The sequence below is a fragment of the Anopheles gambiae genome, chromosome 2 (assembly GCF_943734735.2).
Source record: "Anopheles gambiae chromosome 2, idAnoGambNW_F1_1, whole genome shotgun sequence".
NCBI classification, from domain to species: Eukaryota; Metazoa; Arthropoda; class Insecta; order Diptera; family Culicidae; genus Anopheles; species Anopheles gambiae.
This window is the reverse complement of record NC_064601.1, coordinates 7,960,384-7,974,080: the sequence shown is the minus strand read 5'-3', so window position 1 is coordinate 7,974,080 and position 13,697 is coordinate 7,960,384. Positions and strand designations below refer to the sequence as shown.

General features: G+C 50.4%; 1 protein-coding gene across 18 annotated transcripts in view; it reads left to right on the top strand.

The window, feature by feature from the left end:
* The window catches only part of LOC1281495 (tensin-1), a 155,809-nt gene that overhangs the window by 141,079 nt on the left and 1,033 nt on the right, over window positions 1-13,697 (top strand). For 11 of the 18 annotated variants that reach the window (XM_061643734.1, XM_061643733.1, XM_061643741.1 and 8 more), the window contains 10 exons: window positions 8,116-8,205; window positions 8,288-8,486; window positions 8,873-9,265; window positions 9,782-10,963; window positions 11,338-11,513; window positions 12,217-12,333; window positions 12,616-13,108; window positions 13,180-13,288; window positions 13,366-13,498; window positions 13,587-13,685. In XM_061643734.1, coding sequence (XP_061499718.1) covers window positions 8,116-8,205; window positions 8,288-8,486; window positions 8,873-9,265; window positions 9,782-10,963; window positions 11,338-11,513; window positions 12,217-12,333; window positions 12,616-13,108; window positions 13,180-13,288; window positions 13,366-13,498; window positions 13,587-13,685 — 2,991 coding nt within the window. Of the gene's footprint in view, window positions 1-8,115; window positions 8,206-8,287; window positions 8,487-8,872; window positions 9,266-9,781; window positions 10,964-11,337; window positions 11,514-11,718; window positions 11,782-12,216; window positions 12,334-12,615; window positions 13,109-13,179; window positions 13,289-13,365; window positions 13,499-13,586; window positions 13,686-13,697 lie in introns of all 18 variants that reach the window. The other 7 variants (XM_061643748.1, XM_061643750.1, XM_061643736.1 and 4 more) reach the window with 6 other exon arrangements.

Here is a 13,697-nt window from a genome sequence, read left to right as displayed (position 1 = left end):
GACGCACCCGCTCCTGCATCAACCAGATAAGTGTACCGAACTTTTATCTTCTCCTCAGGCAGCTGAGTGACTGAGTGTTTCGCGGGTCAAAACCAGCAAAACACACAAAAAAAATCTTCCACCTTTGCATGACATCATGCAGTCCAAGCAATTCTTCGTGCACGCGGTCGATTTTCGCTCTTACCCGTGCGCCCACACTCTCGGTTTGGGCTTTCCAGCCTGATTGGATAGGACCGGTCCACGCAAGACTATGGCTGAGTAGCGCAGAGAACCACCACCTTAACGTTCGGTGGCTCCAACGTACGAAATAAAAGCTGTCGAAATCGGCTCATTAGCGAAAGGCTGCCAGGGCAGGTTGAACGAACCGGCTCGCTTGAGGCAAAGGCGCTGCTGTAGGCGCGATTGCAAACGGACCAAGTGCAGAGCTCCAAGTCCGCGTGCTCAAAGTGATATTTGCATCTTCCATCCCATGCGTTTCTTTGTTGTTTTTGGATGCATCGAGGGTGCATGGGGGTTTTGTAATAAAACAAAAATCGACTCCTCCCTTTGTACCAGAGGACACAAGAGAGCACTTGCACTTTGTGTATGCACTTCTTTTGCGGCCCCAAATAAGAAGAAAAAACACACCGAAGAGACAAACACAAAGGTTGGAAACAGGTTTCCTGTTAATTAGCTGTGCACTACAGCCAAAGCGCGCACCTCTGTTGCTCAGTTTGTTGCTCAAAGATTGACACACACACACGCTGATCCCCGTTTGTCCGGAAATGGGCAACACACATTGCCACGATCGTTGACGCTCATCCCACGCCGCAGCAAACTTCAACCGCGTCCGCTACTTCACCTTGGCATTGGCTAGAATTCATTCATAAAAATTCTAAATATGTCCATCGATAATTCTTGCCGCGGGCAAGCTATCGCCCCACGCAACCAAGCACACGCCATCGAGTTGCCGATCGATCCGACTATAATCAATACTCGGAATCGGAAACGATGACGTGCCTGGACCTCAAACAGCTGGCGGGAGTTCCGATGTGTGTGAGACGCAATGAATGCTGTGTTATAACCCTCATCCACCACCGTTGTACATCGATTGTTTAACGCTGACATGCCATTAGCAGTGCCATCGGAAGTTGACCGAACAGGTCTGTGTGGGTCGTTTCACTGTGTAGTTGACAAACGCCTCCACAGCCAAGATATCTTGGGGACGTGACACAAGTTTTGCAAAAAAACGACTAGTATTGGTTGTTGAACTTTACTCGGACCGCTTCAAAAAACCCGTGCCATATGTTGAGCGGGTTTCTGAGGCGCCTTTTCCTTCATCATTAACACCCTCTCATCAGCGGCAAGGTGAGTTGTGGGACAAAATTTGAATACTAAAAGCATCAAGTCGTCAAGTTTTGAACGCTCCAAAGACACTCACACACACAGGAAGCAAATTAACTGCACAAACAAATCCATCCCCATTTGTCTGGTTTCCTGTCCCGGCGGACAAAGCTGATAAGCGCGCCTTACTTTTGGCACAAGACGTCGGCGGCGACTTGTTTTGGTGTGTCGGATGTTTGCATCCCTTTATCTATTGACAGGGTAAGCCGACCGATAATCTCAAATCTTTATGCCGTTTGCAGCATTTTCGAAGGGATTTGGAGGAATTTCAGTATTATTACGGTGCCCAGGAATGCTAGGACAAGGTCGCTTAGGATAGATTTGTAGAATGTTCTGTAAAAGCTCCCGTCTGTGCCAGTCTTACATTACACCAAAGCAGGACAAGCACCACATAGTAATACCAACTTCAACATTTGTAGCCCACTTAACCTGCAGCGAATGATAACATCCTCGCCGGCAAGTGGGGTACACGCAAAGCAATCAGCGTGCAAAGATCAGGTACACACTTTGTGTAGCAGCACGGTCGTTTAAACACAGTGCAGTGCGGTTACATCACTTGCTAAAAGCGCACAGCGCAAACAACTGCATCCAAGCCGTTGGACAGCTAGCACCCCCGTTGGAGATACATTGTCTCTGGAGGGGAGGTTGTTGTTTTCTTATCGAAGACCTCGGCGGCGAAGAGCAGTTCCAGCAAACACAGATTCGTTTCGGAGGGAGTTGCGGTGCGTCGTCGTGTGTAACCAATTCCCTTTTTGCCATACGTACACACTTGCGCGCTAAGCAAAACGTCAAACAGAAGTAAATCATTCGCGCCCGCCCCTGTAACGAGGAGAGACCTCGAACTCGTCTAGTTTACTTTACAGGTCACCGTGGACGATACCTTCAGTTTTTTGTTGTTATTGATGGGAAAGGAGGAGGATATCCTGAGGAATGGGGGATTTATTCGACTCGATCGAGGCCGAGATCGTGCCCCGGGTGGCCTAGGAGGAAACATTCCGAGGGCGACACACGGCCGCACCGTGCCCCGAGCTTTGCCCAAAAATGGATTTCGGATATTAATTCGATCTCCTGAAAGCGCTCCAACTCTCACACGACGTCGGTGTTGTGACCCGTTTCGGGTTGCCATTTTTCCTCCCTCCTTCGCACACACACAGTCTGCGGGGTTTTATTATTATTTATGGGCATCACATTGTGGTGTGTATGGGCACGCGGAAGGGCGCCAAACAACAGCCAAGAACAGCAATAGGAGGATGGGTTACATACCAAACTCACGTGAGATTCGGTCTCAAAAGCGCTTCGGAGCTGCTGCGGGTGGAGACGCGCGCATTATATTATCCCCACCGACCAGGCGGACTAGTTCAGGGGTGGCGCGCGCACGGTAAGCCCAAGAGTGATCGTAACGCAACGGACTGTGCTTGATACGTTCGCAACTCCAACCTCCCCTTGCGCGCGCTGCCGTGTGTGTGTCTGTTTGTGTGAGAGTGTGTTTCGCCAGGCGCCATCTGTCATCAAATGTTGCTCCCGTGGACAAACGGGTCCTGCCAGCTCCCGGCTGAGTATGCCAATCGGTGCACGGGGTGAAAAACTAGCCACCCGGACCAGCGCCAGGGTCAACCGGGCATCCGGCGGGATGGAAAATGGGTTCTTCTGGAGCGGCTCACTAGGCTCGCAGCACAGGCTCAATGAACGCGTCTCAGTTTGACATTGAGCAGAGACTGCTGCTCTCGTGTGCCTTGTGGTAACCTGTGTCGCCGCGGCATTCGATTAAAGAAGCGACTAATTTGCTCCAATCCCAAACAAGAAACTGGTATTTGCGTCCCAAGGTCTCCAGGAAATAGCAGTCCCGTCAGCGCACACCAGCTTCAACCCCCTCTCGAAAGTGTCTGTGTAGGCCGCTGCACAATAGGCATTTATTATTGGCACAATTTTAATCGAATTAATCTCGGACCGTCGTACAGAGATCTGGGATAAAAACACTCCCCTTGTTTTGCCATCTAAAATGGGACGTCAATTGACGATTTATCGATTGCGTTGCGTCGATGCCCAATTAAATTGGTAAATGCTAAATAGGCTGATGCGTTTTTGATCGATTTCCCGCCTCCCCCTACTGGTTGACGTTAAGCATCAGATCGGATTTTCCCACTGCCCTAGAGCCGTTTTGTAACGCTCGGTTGGTCAACTGACCACCACCTGGGGACAACACATCTATTACGTCAAATAGCAATAACGTTTAATAGGTACATAAACTGCAACGTCTATCGGCTTTGGCGCGTACCTCGCTCCATCCAAGTCAACGAGACGAGTCCGGGGAATTGCATTACTACCAACCAGCTTAAAGCGCTGTATATGGGGATCTCAATGATCCCATTCAAATCGTGCTACCCCTATTACACCCCAAATGGGCCATTGCGGGACTCATTTAAGGGAATCGCAACCCAGATACACGGGTAGCAATGTGGGTATCATGTATGCTTTATGGTCATTTAATTATAGAAAACACTGACTCACATCTGCCCTGGCGCCAGTGTAAATCACGACGAGCGTTTGTCTCTGCAAAGTGAGAAGAGGACGAGAAATTCTACTGCACGCACATTACACGCGGCACGGTCTGACCTTCAGTTTTCCTCCCGCTCCCCCCGTTCGCTTCGGACACACGTGTCCCTTACGGTCATTGAACATCCTTGAACGCAAAAGTAAAACACTTGCATGGCAGAGCATGGCGCGATCGGGAGAGCAAGTGTAGGGTTGTTGTGACTGTGTTCCTTGATTAGATATTGCAGTGCTGGGGCGGCGCTGGTTCGTCGTTCCGGTTAACCTCCAAACAGCCAAGCGACTGGCCAAATTAGGTAAAGACCTCTTGAACGCACAAACGATGGCTGGAAGCTGGGAATGAAGCGGAAGTGACACACTGCTCTCTGCGCGCGATGCACAAGTGCTTCCAGCCGTATCATCCGGTTGGCAAACAAGTCCTTGGATGCGGGGCAGCTGTGAGATTGCGATCGTAGCCCGGACAGATATACCTCGAAGGACGCGCGAGATGATCGCGTACGTGATTATACACACACGTTGTTGGACCGTACGATATTTGATGATCTTCCTCGTCTTGAGAGATTTCTCTGCTTCTGTCCGTTAGTGTTGGCTGACTTGAGTATCGAACGTACTACGGTCGTGTTGTTAAGCCGTCCACCAACAAACTGTACCACAGAACGTGCTCTTGCCGCTTACGTTAGGATTGAAGTATAATTGGAACGGTTTTACGATACACAATCGGAAAAATTATGTCTATTCCCATTAAATCCAATCATATTCCACTTTCTAGGCGCGCTGCTCGCCATACCTTTTAAAGAAGCCAAACAAATCACCTTTAATTCGATCGTTTGTTGCTTCGACCTGACCTGACGTTCCATTCAATCGTTTGGCCCACTTACGATCGGACGGATCACATTTATTGCAATAAATTGTGCCTCACAATGGACGGACGGGGGAGTGCTGAAGATCCATTCCGTTTCGCGAAGGCGCTTTCTTCTCCTGGTGGTTGGTGGTTCGGGATGTTCTCCATTCTTTATGCGTGTGTGGGCAAAATGGCAAATAGATTTAGGCGTTGGACGATCACAGTCATCCAATGGCATCCCACACATTGTGGCGTCCCGTAACTTGGCAGGCGGCAATGCCCTACCCTAGCTAGCACACACACACATGTGTGTGTCGCACAACTCCCCACGAACGCGTAATTTTTCTTACGCAAACGGTTTATTTTAAAAAAGGCGATGCAAGTACTAAAACAAAAGGTAAAAATAGTCTCTGCATGTAACCATGAACCGTACACGTACCTGTAATGGGGGAGGCGAATGTACCTGCCCGCCATCTCGAAGAGCAGTGACCAGCCATGTGTTGCGCAGAGTACCTAAAACAGTAAAAATAAAGAACTGAAAAAGTTAAAACCGAAATAAAACATACATTCACTTAACACAGTAAACTACGAGCTCATGTTGCTGACCACTGGCTTACTGGCGCTCCGAGGGCAACGAAATGACAGTCGCCATTGACCATTTTACCAAGCGATGGATCAAAGAGTTGTGTTGGGCCAAAATGACGAACGGTTCAGTTTTGATGATGCCCGTCAAACACGCAAAACCGCCAATGTCAAAGAAAAAAAAAAAACAAATTAAAATAACACGATAACGTAGAGGATGGAAGGCAACAGGCACACGCTTCTGTTGCCTTCTGTGAGAAAATCAGGGACAAAAAGAAGGAGGCAGGAGCATGAGGGTTCGCTTTCCACTATTTTTAACTCAATTCATAGGTTTTTTCTTCATCTCCCCTTTTTCGAATGTAAACAAAACCAACCAGCCGCCGCTTCTTGGCCGTGTTAGGGTCATTGAGGGACCCGCACGCAAGTGGGCGATATTTCGCTTGCGGATATGCCACGCAATCCGTAGAATTTAATTCACCTCCACACCTTTCGGAAGTGATCCGACCGTCGATCGGATCGTTTGCGTCCGCCTGATGGTTAGAGAAGGATTTTTCGTCCGGTACCTTTTTTTTATGGTGCCGAGTGTGCTGTCGTCCCAACGACGCGGCATCCCTCGTTTTTTGAGATTTTTAAGAATCAAACGCTACAGAATGCGTGGGTTTGCTGTTTTTTTTTTTGTTGCTCCCGGGTTTGTTTATGCTCCATCCACGCCACGCAGTTGCCAAACGAGACATGTAGGTGGAGCAGAAAACTTATGTTTCACCATACAGCAACGGACGCGCGCGTTCGTGTGTGCCCCAAGCAAGTTCTATACTACTGGCGCCTCCTTTGCTTCTTCTTCTCAAAGACATCTCCGACACACCGGGAATCCGGTTGGCAGCAGTTCGAGGCATCACGCTCGCTTGGAAACTGTTGCAAACCGTAAATCTGTAACTAAATAAATTGACGGCAATCACGGGTTCCGTGGATCTCCTCAAGCACTCCAACGCCCTCCACACAGATCTGCGTCGGGCGTTCCGAGCCGCACCCAAATACGCAAACGAAGACGCGCGCGCGCACGCACGCTCGCTCGCTCGCGGCATTGATGATTAATCCGATCGCAATTACACATGCGCCATATGGGCTACACGGAGGCGACGACCATACGGACGATTGCTCTCGATTTTAATGTTTTGTTGTTCGGCTAAAATTAGTGCACGCACGCCCTCTTCCCCTGCGGGTCCTCCCTTCTCTATCGTTTTCCATTCGAGGTCTTCAATCGCCAAGGCAGAGACGCGGTTGTGGGGTGGCATGAATGAATCACACACGTTAACCTGTGCGTAACCTGTTGGGGGATGGTGCCCCAATGGCCCATTGCACTCGCTTGTCGTGCACTTTGTTTGTAAAGCTTGTCTGTTAACCCTTAGCGGGGAAAGAAGATGCTGTGCTGTGCGCACTCTGCCTGCCCGAAAAGTGTCTCCCGGATGTGGTACACTTTTTCTCCTCCACTTGGGCAGGAACGACCTTCGATGCGTCCCGAACTGTTGACGTTACATTCCAGCACAGATGTACACGGGCGGAACAGGATTTATTCGATCATGCCGATTGTGGAAAGAGACAGAGAGAGAGAGCGTCCACGACGGGGTTGGCAAAAGGGAGAAGGTAAACAAGTTTCCACATTCCGATCGCCGTAACTGATCGCCGTGGTTCACTTTCCCCATACCCTGCAACAGGTACACACACACACACACGCTCTAACGCAGCCGGTACCGTTCTGTGGTCCTCTGGCACTGCGCAAACCGATTGTACTTGGTCAACTGACCAAGAATTGATACTGCTGGGCCCTGTGCGCTCTACGCCAGACCTTGCTGTCCATCATGGCGGATAGCGTACTTGGTTGCCTCTGGGGGTGCTGGGGACATGGGGACCCCGGTGCGGTTTGTGACACCAATTGCCGTTTACGGCGGCTTGTTCCGAGAGAGGTTTGTTCCGTTTTTGCTTCACTTTTTGCTTCTCGGACTCGGAGTCCTGGGCGCGCATTTGATGTAAAGCGGCGTTGCGCTGCTCCGTTCCCATTTGCTGTGCCGAACCGAGATTTCCGAACGACTTTCTTCTCATTGCCAATGAAGAGGAGAGGGAGCGGTGCAAATTAAGACCGTTTTGGGGACATAAAACGTCTTACCCAAACAGCGGCGAATGCATCGGGAAAACGGGGAAAGCCGAAATTCCTACAGCCAAATAGGGATTTTATTGCAAATGTTTCTCCCAGAGAAATCCACCCTCAGGGACATCGTTTTGCTTCGTTTTGTTCCTAATTTTGCTTGAAAGTATGCGCTCTTTTCATTGAAATGCCCGATATCATCATACTGTTTCTGCAAAACAATGCTATTTGTTATGGCTTGTTGAGTACTTTTTCGGGATGGGATTGTGATTTCGCGTTGAAAGCTTGCTGCCAATGTCGATTAGGCGAAATAGAGTGTCTAAAAAGAAGGGAAAAAAGGGTCAAACAGCTGCTGGAGCAGTGCCAAACCGAAGCAAAATGATTTAGGATCACATTTCGTTCGTCTAATGGATGGAAAACGCGCCCAAAAGGATAAGAGCACCAGCATACGGGATGATGGGGATCGTGTGTATCCGGGATTCGTGTACATCATAACCAAACACTTCCTGGCAGTGTTCCAATGTTCCAATGGACGTACCACATGCATGTACACGCTCTAGTAGACGCGTTTTTATGCTGAGACAAACAAACATCTCCGTTCATTCCCCCCCTTTTGCAGAATATCCGGCCAGTCGTGGCTCCAGTTACAGCAGCAAAAGCTAAGGGCACGCCGGGAGCAGCAGCGGCGGGAACATTCGAATAGTTTTAGGTAAGCATCAGGCCAAAGCCGGCCAAGAAGCGTTGGAGCGGTCCTGGCAACATTAGCGCTATATTAACTACATTGCCAACAGTTACAACTACGGCAGTCCGGCCTTCCCGACAGCCGGCGAGAATGCGTACAGCACGACGCACCGTCGCAGCCAAACACTGTCGCCGGTGCGGAACGAGCGGAACTATCACACGCTTACCACGACCCGGACCCACTCGACGGAGCGGCCGTTTGTGGCGGTACAGCGAGCGCACGACAACGCCAAGCTCCAGACAATTGGGGTGAGTAGTATCGAGGGCAAAAGGGGCATAACAACTCCCGAAGTTTGAGGGATTTTTCTAAATTCTAAATTCAATGCAAGACCACAAGATTCATTTGAAAAAAGTAGTGCTTGTCGTAGCACTCTTTTGTGTGTGCGTGTGTATTTAGAGAACGTATTTTACACTGTGTGAGTGTGTACACGTAGTTTCAGCGTAAGAAATGGCTTGCCTTTTTTCTCGGATCAACCAGTTTTCTCTGAATTATTACGCTTGTTTACTACGTTACGACAGTTTATGATTTTCATTTCACCTTACAATATATATATCTTGTCATCCCATGTGTACGAAACATTGATGAATGCTCGTAACCCCACTACCATCAACTGCACGCACTTTGGTTTGCTCAGAATGCACCACTCTCCATCTTGAATGCCTCACCGCACGGTCACATTGCACAAGCCCAAACAGCACCTTCATCCTCCACACCATCGCCATCGGCGGTGTCGTCCCCGTCGCCGGTACCGACGGCCAACGGCAACACCACTACCACCAGCAGCAGCAGCACCAACAACACATCGGTATCGATCACCCATCATCATCAGACGGTTAATGGAGGCGGTAGCCCGGTCAATGGTCACGCAACGCCCCAACCGCAGCATCGGCACGTCAACGGCAATGGCGCACATTATCAGCAGCAGCAGCAGCAACAGCAACTTAACAACAGCCTGAACGGCAGCAGCGGACTATTGTCCCTTGCCGAGCAGGACCACTCGACTCCGAAACACGGACAGGTTCGATTGGTAGGTTTTGCTCCACCAGTACATAATTCGCCAGTTCCAATACTGTCCCGAGCGGTGCTACGTAACTCCTCTCTACGACCTGCTAACAAACACACACACAATAGCCGTCCTATCGGTGTGGTTCTTTCTCTATCCGTCGGCGATTCTACGTACTTCTGCCATAGCGCTGATGCCAATCAACTCGGAATTCTTCTTCTCTTTTTCATTCCTTGGTATCTTTTCCTGTAATTTTTGTTGAATTTCATTATATTGAGCCTCTTTCTACATGTTTTGCCAATTCTGTATCATGTTTTTGCATTTGTATGTATGTGTGTGTGTCCTAACCAAATTGTGTTTCATGTTGCTTCTAATACTAACTTGTGTGCTTTAGTTACCATCCATGTTACTCCAACCAAGTCCCACCACTTCCTACAAGTACAATCGCCCAATGTTTCATTGATTTATGTTCCATTATGCCATTTTGTTTTTTTTTCTTCTGTTTTCTCTTCCTCGTCTCTCTGTTCATACATTTCATAGGAGTCCGAACAGATCATATTCAGTAACATACACAGTCTGAACAATCTCGCTAACTGCGAAAAGCTCAATAACCTGCTAAACGAAATAACCAACAGTGCGGCGGCGGTCGCGTCCGTTGCGTCGCCCGAGCCGATGAAGGGGGCCGCCACGGGTGGCCCGGACGCATGCAATACTAGCCCTAACACTACTACCTTCAGTGTAACTACCACCAGCTCCTCCTCGTCTGCTTCCTCCATGTCCACTAGCAATCATAGTGCAGGTCACATTAATCAAACGCATCATCTAATCGATACGCCGTACCATGAACATCATCATCATCCACCAACGCCGAACGCTCACCAACGCCACCAAAATGGCTGCCACCGTAATGGCGAGCAGGAACCGATGGAGCTGTCCTCCTCGCCGGAGGGTAGCGTCGATGAGAAGCCGCCACCACCACCACCGTCGTCCACCAATGGTGAGCGACTGCGTAATGGGCACTCGAACTCCTCCAGCTCCTCCGACAGTGCGATCGGTGGCCATGGGCAGCTGGCCCTCGATAAGCTGCTCGCCTCCTTGGCGCTCGAAAGTGACGTTACGGAAGAGCATCTGGCCAAGATTGAAGGACGCGCCGCCACCAACGGGGTGCCGTGCTATGCCGAGCAGCGGCGGCCCACCTTCCATCCGTCGGCCGAACTGTCGGACGTGCTGGCCAATCTGGCCGAGTACGATCTGAGCGAAACGCAGCAGCGCAATGGCAACCACCTGCTGTACCACTATCAGCAGCAGCAGCACCAGAACAACGCCTCCTCGTCCTCGTCGTCGGGTGATACTACCACGACCAACGGCAACTATCGGCTGTATCCAACCCACGGCTCGGAGCTGGCGAACGTTGGTGGTGGCTTCAACACGCTAAGCAATGGTGGTAGTAGTAGTAGTCAACACCAACGTAGCGCGAGTCGCACGAGCAGTAACGACGCAGCCGCTGCACAGCAGCAACAGCAGTCACAAAACAGCTCGCCGAACGTACAGCAGCAGCAGCAGCAGCAACTCCATCACCACCACCACCACCACCATCATCCCCATCATTCGTTACTAATGAATAACCACGTGCGACGAATCGCGTCCGAAACCGACAGCACCATCTCATCCATTTCGCCTAGCTTGTCCGAACGCAGCAATGCGATCTCTTGGTGCGATCAGGTAACGTGTTCTGCAAACTCCATTTGGGTCCCAAACACTCTCTAGAAACCAACAGCGAAGCAGGCTGACGCGTTCGGCACGAAGGATTTGCTCCTCCATCCCAGCTACGCGTACTATCTCATTCTCATTCTGCTCTGTAGCATGCTTTCAATGTACTACCTTCTGCAGTATATGGCTATGTGTTTTTGTTTTAAATCATCCATAGAGCGACTCATACTAACGCGTTTAATGATTAACAGAGTGCACAATTCAAGATTGATTCGAAACATAGGAAGAGCTAAGCATCCTCCAAGGGTTGTCTGAAGTCTGAACTGCTGGATAGGATACACAATCTGCCCCTAAATAACGCTTCTACTTCCGTTCTTTTCCACCAGGCTCGAGAAGAATCCTTCTCGTCGTACCGCTCGGAAACGGAGCCGGACAACTCACCGATGGGTGGATCACCGCGGCCAGAAACGCCGGCCTTCCCTGTCACGCCACGCACACCGTACGGGCTGAGCAATGGTACCTCCAGTCCCGCTCTGCCACCCAAGAGTCCGACATCACAACGGTAAGTGTAGGGTTGATCTTATCGGGGAAACCGTCGAGAATTGCAACACAACACAGTGTCAACAAGCTACTCCGACGACACAACCTCAAACACTACACTCTGCTACAAAACTCGTTTTTATTTCTCCCATTACACTCACAACACAACATCTACGGTATTTTGGTGGTGTTGGGAGGGTGTTGGCGCTAATGTTGGGGCTTTCCAGAAGATATAACTCTGCCTGGTCGCTACGAAGCCAGAAATCCAGCGTATCAACGTACGACGTGAGGTTAGCCTTCCTACTTCCTTTCAATCTACTGCACAGTAGAGGATTGCGTATGTGTGTGTCTGTTGTTGTGTTGTGCTCCACAGCGCTCCGTTGTGGTTCGATGGTTAAATAGTTTAGATTGTATTGTGCACGGGAATGAACCCGAGGAACCCCACTGCTCTACTGAGACTGAGATTTGCACCGTTAACCGTCGCCATCATGTGTAGTACCCAGGGAGGCGTCATGGCCGCCAGCTCTATCACGTTTACAATGGGTTTATCATATCTGGCTAGATATTACCAGCCATCACTTCTAACACAAACCAAAACTACTCTGGATCGCTCACTAACACGATCATGTCCACGCACTGACCTCCATAACATGCCTACCACGCCTATAACCGCTTTCTCTTCCGATCTTTCTAAACTCTTTCCCACGTGCGTCTGCACCTGACAGCCGAAAAAATGTCCTCTTTAAACAGCTCGAGAAGCTTGCGCTTGCCAAAGCATCCCTGTTTCAGTGCGTTGCACCGGTCCTTGAAAAACGGGCGCAGGGTTGTACATTTTCCTATGAGTGAGTAGTAGTGAAGCATCATTGTAGCTGATTGCGTGCTAACCCTTCTGCTAACACTACAACTGGGCGTTGAAGTAGCACTACTAACCCAAACATAATCCCCAAAATAAGTTCGGGAACTGCAACTACTACTACTACGTGTGTGTATGATCTTGTTCAGTGTCGTTTCGTTTCTCGCGTCAAGCGCTCGTTGCATCGGGAACTCGACGCCGAGCGGTTTACAATAATGCTGGCTCCGAATGTCTCCATACCTAACATCCTTTGCTCCGATCACCATTGCAGCAAGGACCTGTTCAGTGGCAACCAGCAGCGGACCCAGGAGCTCGTCAACCAGAACGAAACCCTCTCCTGCTACACGTCGCGCCGCAACTCGACCACCTCGAACGCGAACAGCGAACCGCAGGAGGTGGCCCCCCAGTTCGTGAAGTTTGCGCGCGACTCCTCCAAGTACTGGTACAAGCCGAATATTAGCCGGGAGGAAGCGATCGCCCTGTTGCGCAATGCGGCGCCGGGCACGTTCATCGTGCGCGATTCGACCACCTTCGCCAACGCGTACGGTTTGGTGGTGAAGGTGAACCATCCGCCGCCGGGCGTCCAGTACACCGGCCCGAACAGTGAGGAGCTGGTGCGCCACTTTCTGGTCGAGCCGACGATCCGGGGCGTCCGGTTGAAGGGCTGCGCCAACGAGCCCGTCTTCACCTCACTGTCGGCGCTGGTGTACCAGCATTCGATTACGCCGCTAGCCCTACCGTGCCGGTTGATCATCCCCGATATGGTGAGTGTGCTACATACACGGCCGATCTTCTTGACAACACATTCTAACCGCGCCGCGATCTCGTTTAACAGGACCTTCAACAGATGGAGCATCAGACACCGGCGCAGCAGCAGTTACTACAGCAGGGTGCAGCCTGTAACGTGCTGTACTTGTTCACCTGCGACACAGAGTCACTTACAGGTAGGCCTGAGGATGTCGGTTTAGGGGTTTAGCTAATGTCTACATTGTATAACTCCTCATTTCTCTCGTTTCTACAGGACCTCAAGCAATAAGGAAGGCGGTCAGTTCGTTGCTTGCACTACGGCCTCTTCCCAAACCGACGCAAGTGCACTTCAAGGCCTCGTTGCAGGGTATCACACTGACAGACAACACGCGGCAATTGTTCTTTAGGTTAGTCCCTCCTCCAGAATTCTTAATATGCATCATAGAAACCAACAGCTGACCTAACTCGACAATCTTTTCCTCTCTCTGTTTGTAGGCGACACTACCCATCAAACAATGTGTCATTCTGTGCGCTCGATCCGGACGATCGTCGATGGAGCATCCAGTCGACTACGGGAGATATTCCCGCTTCCAAGTAAGACTCCCG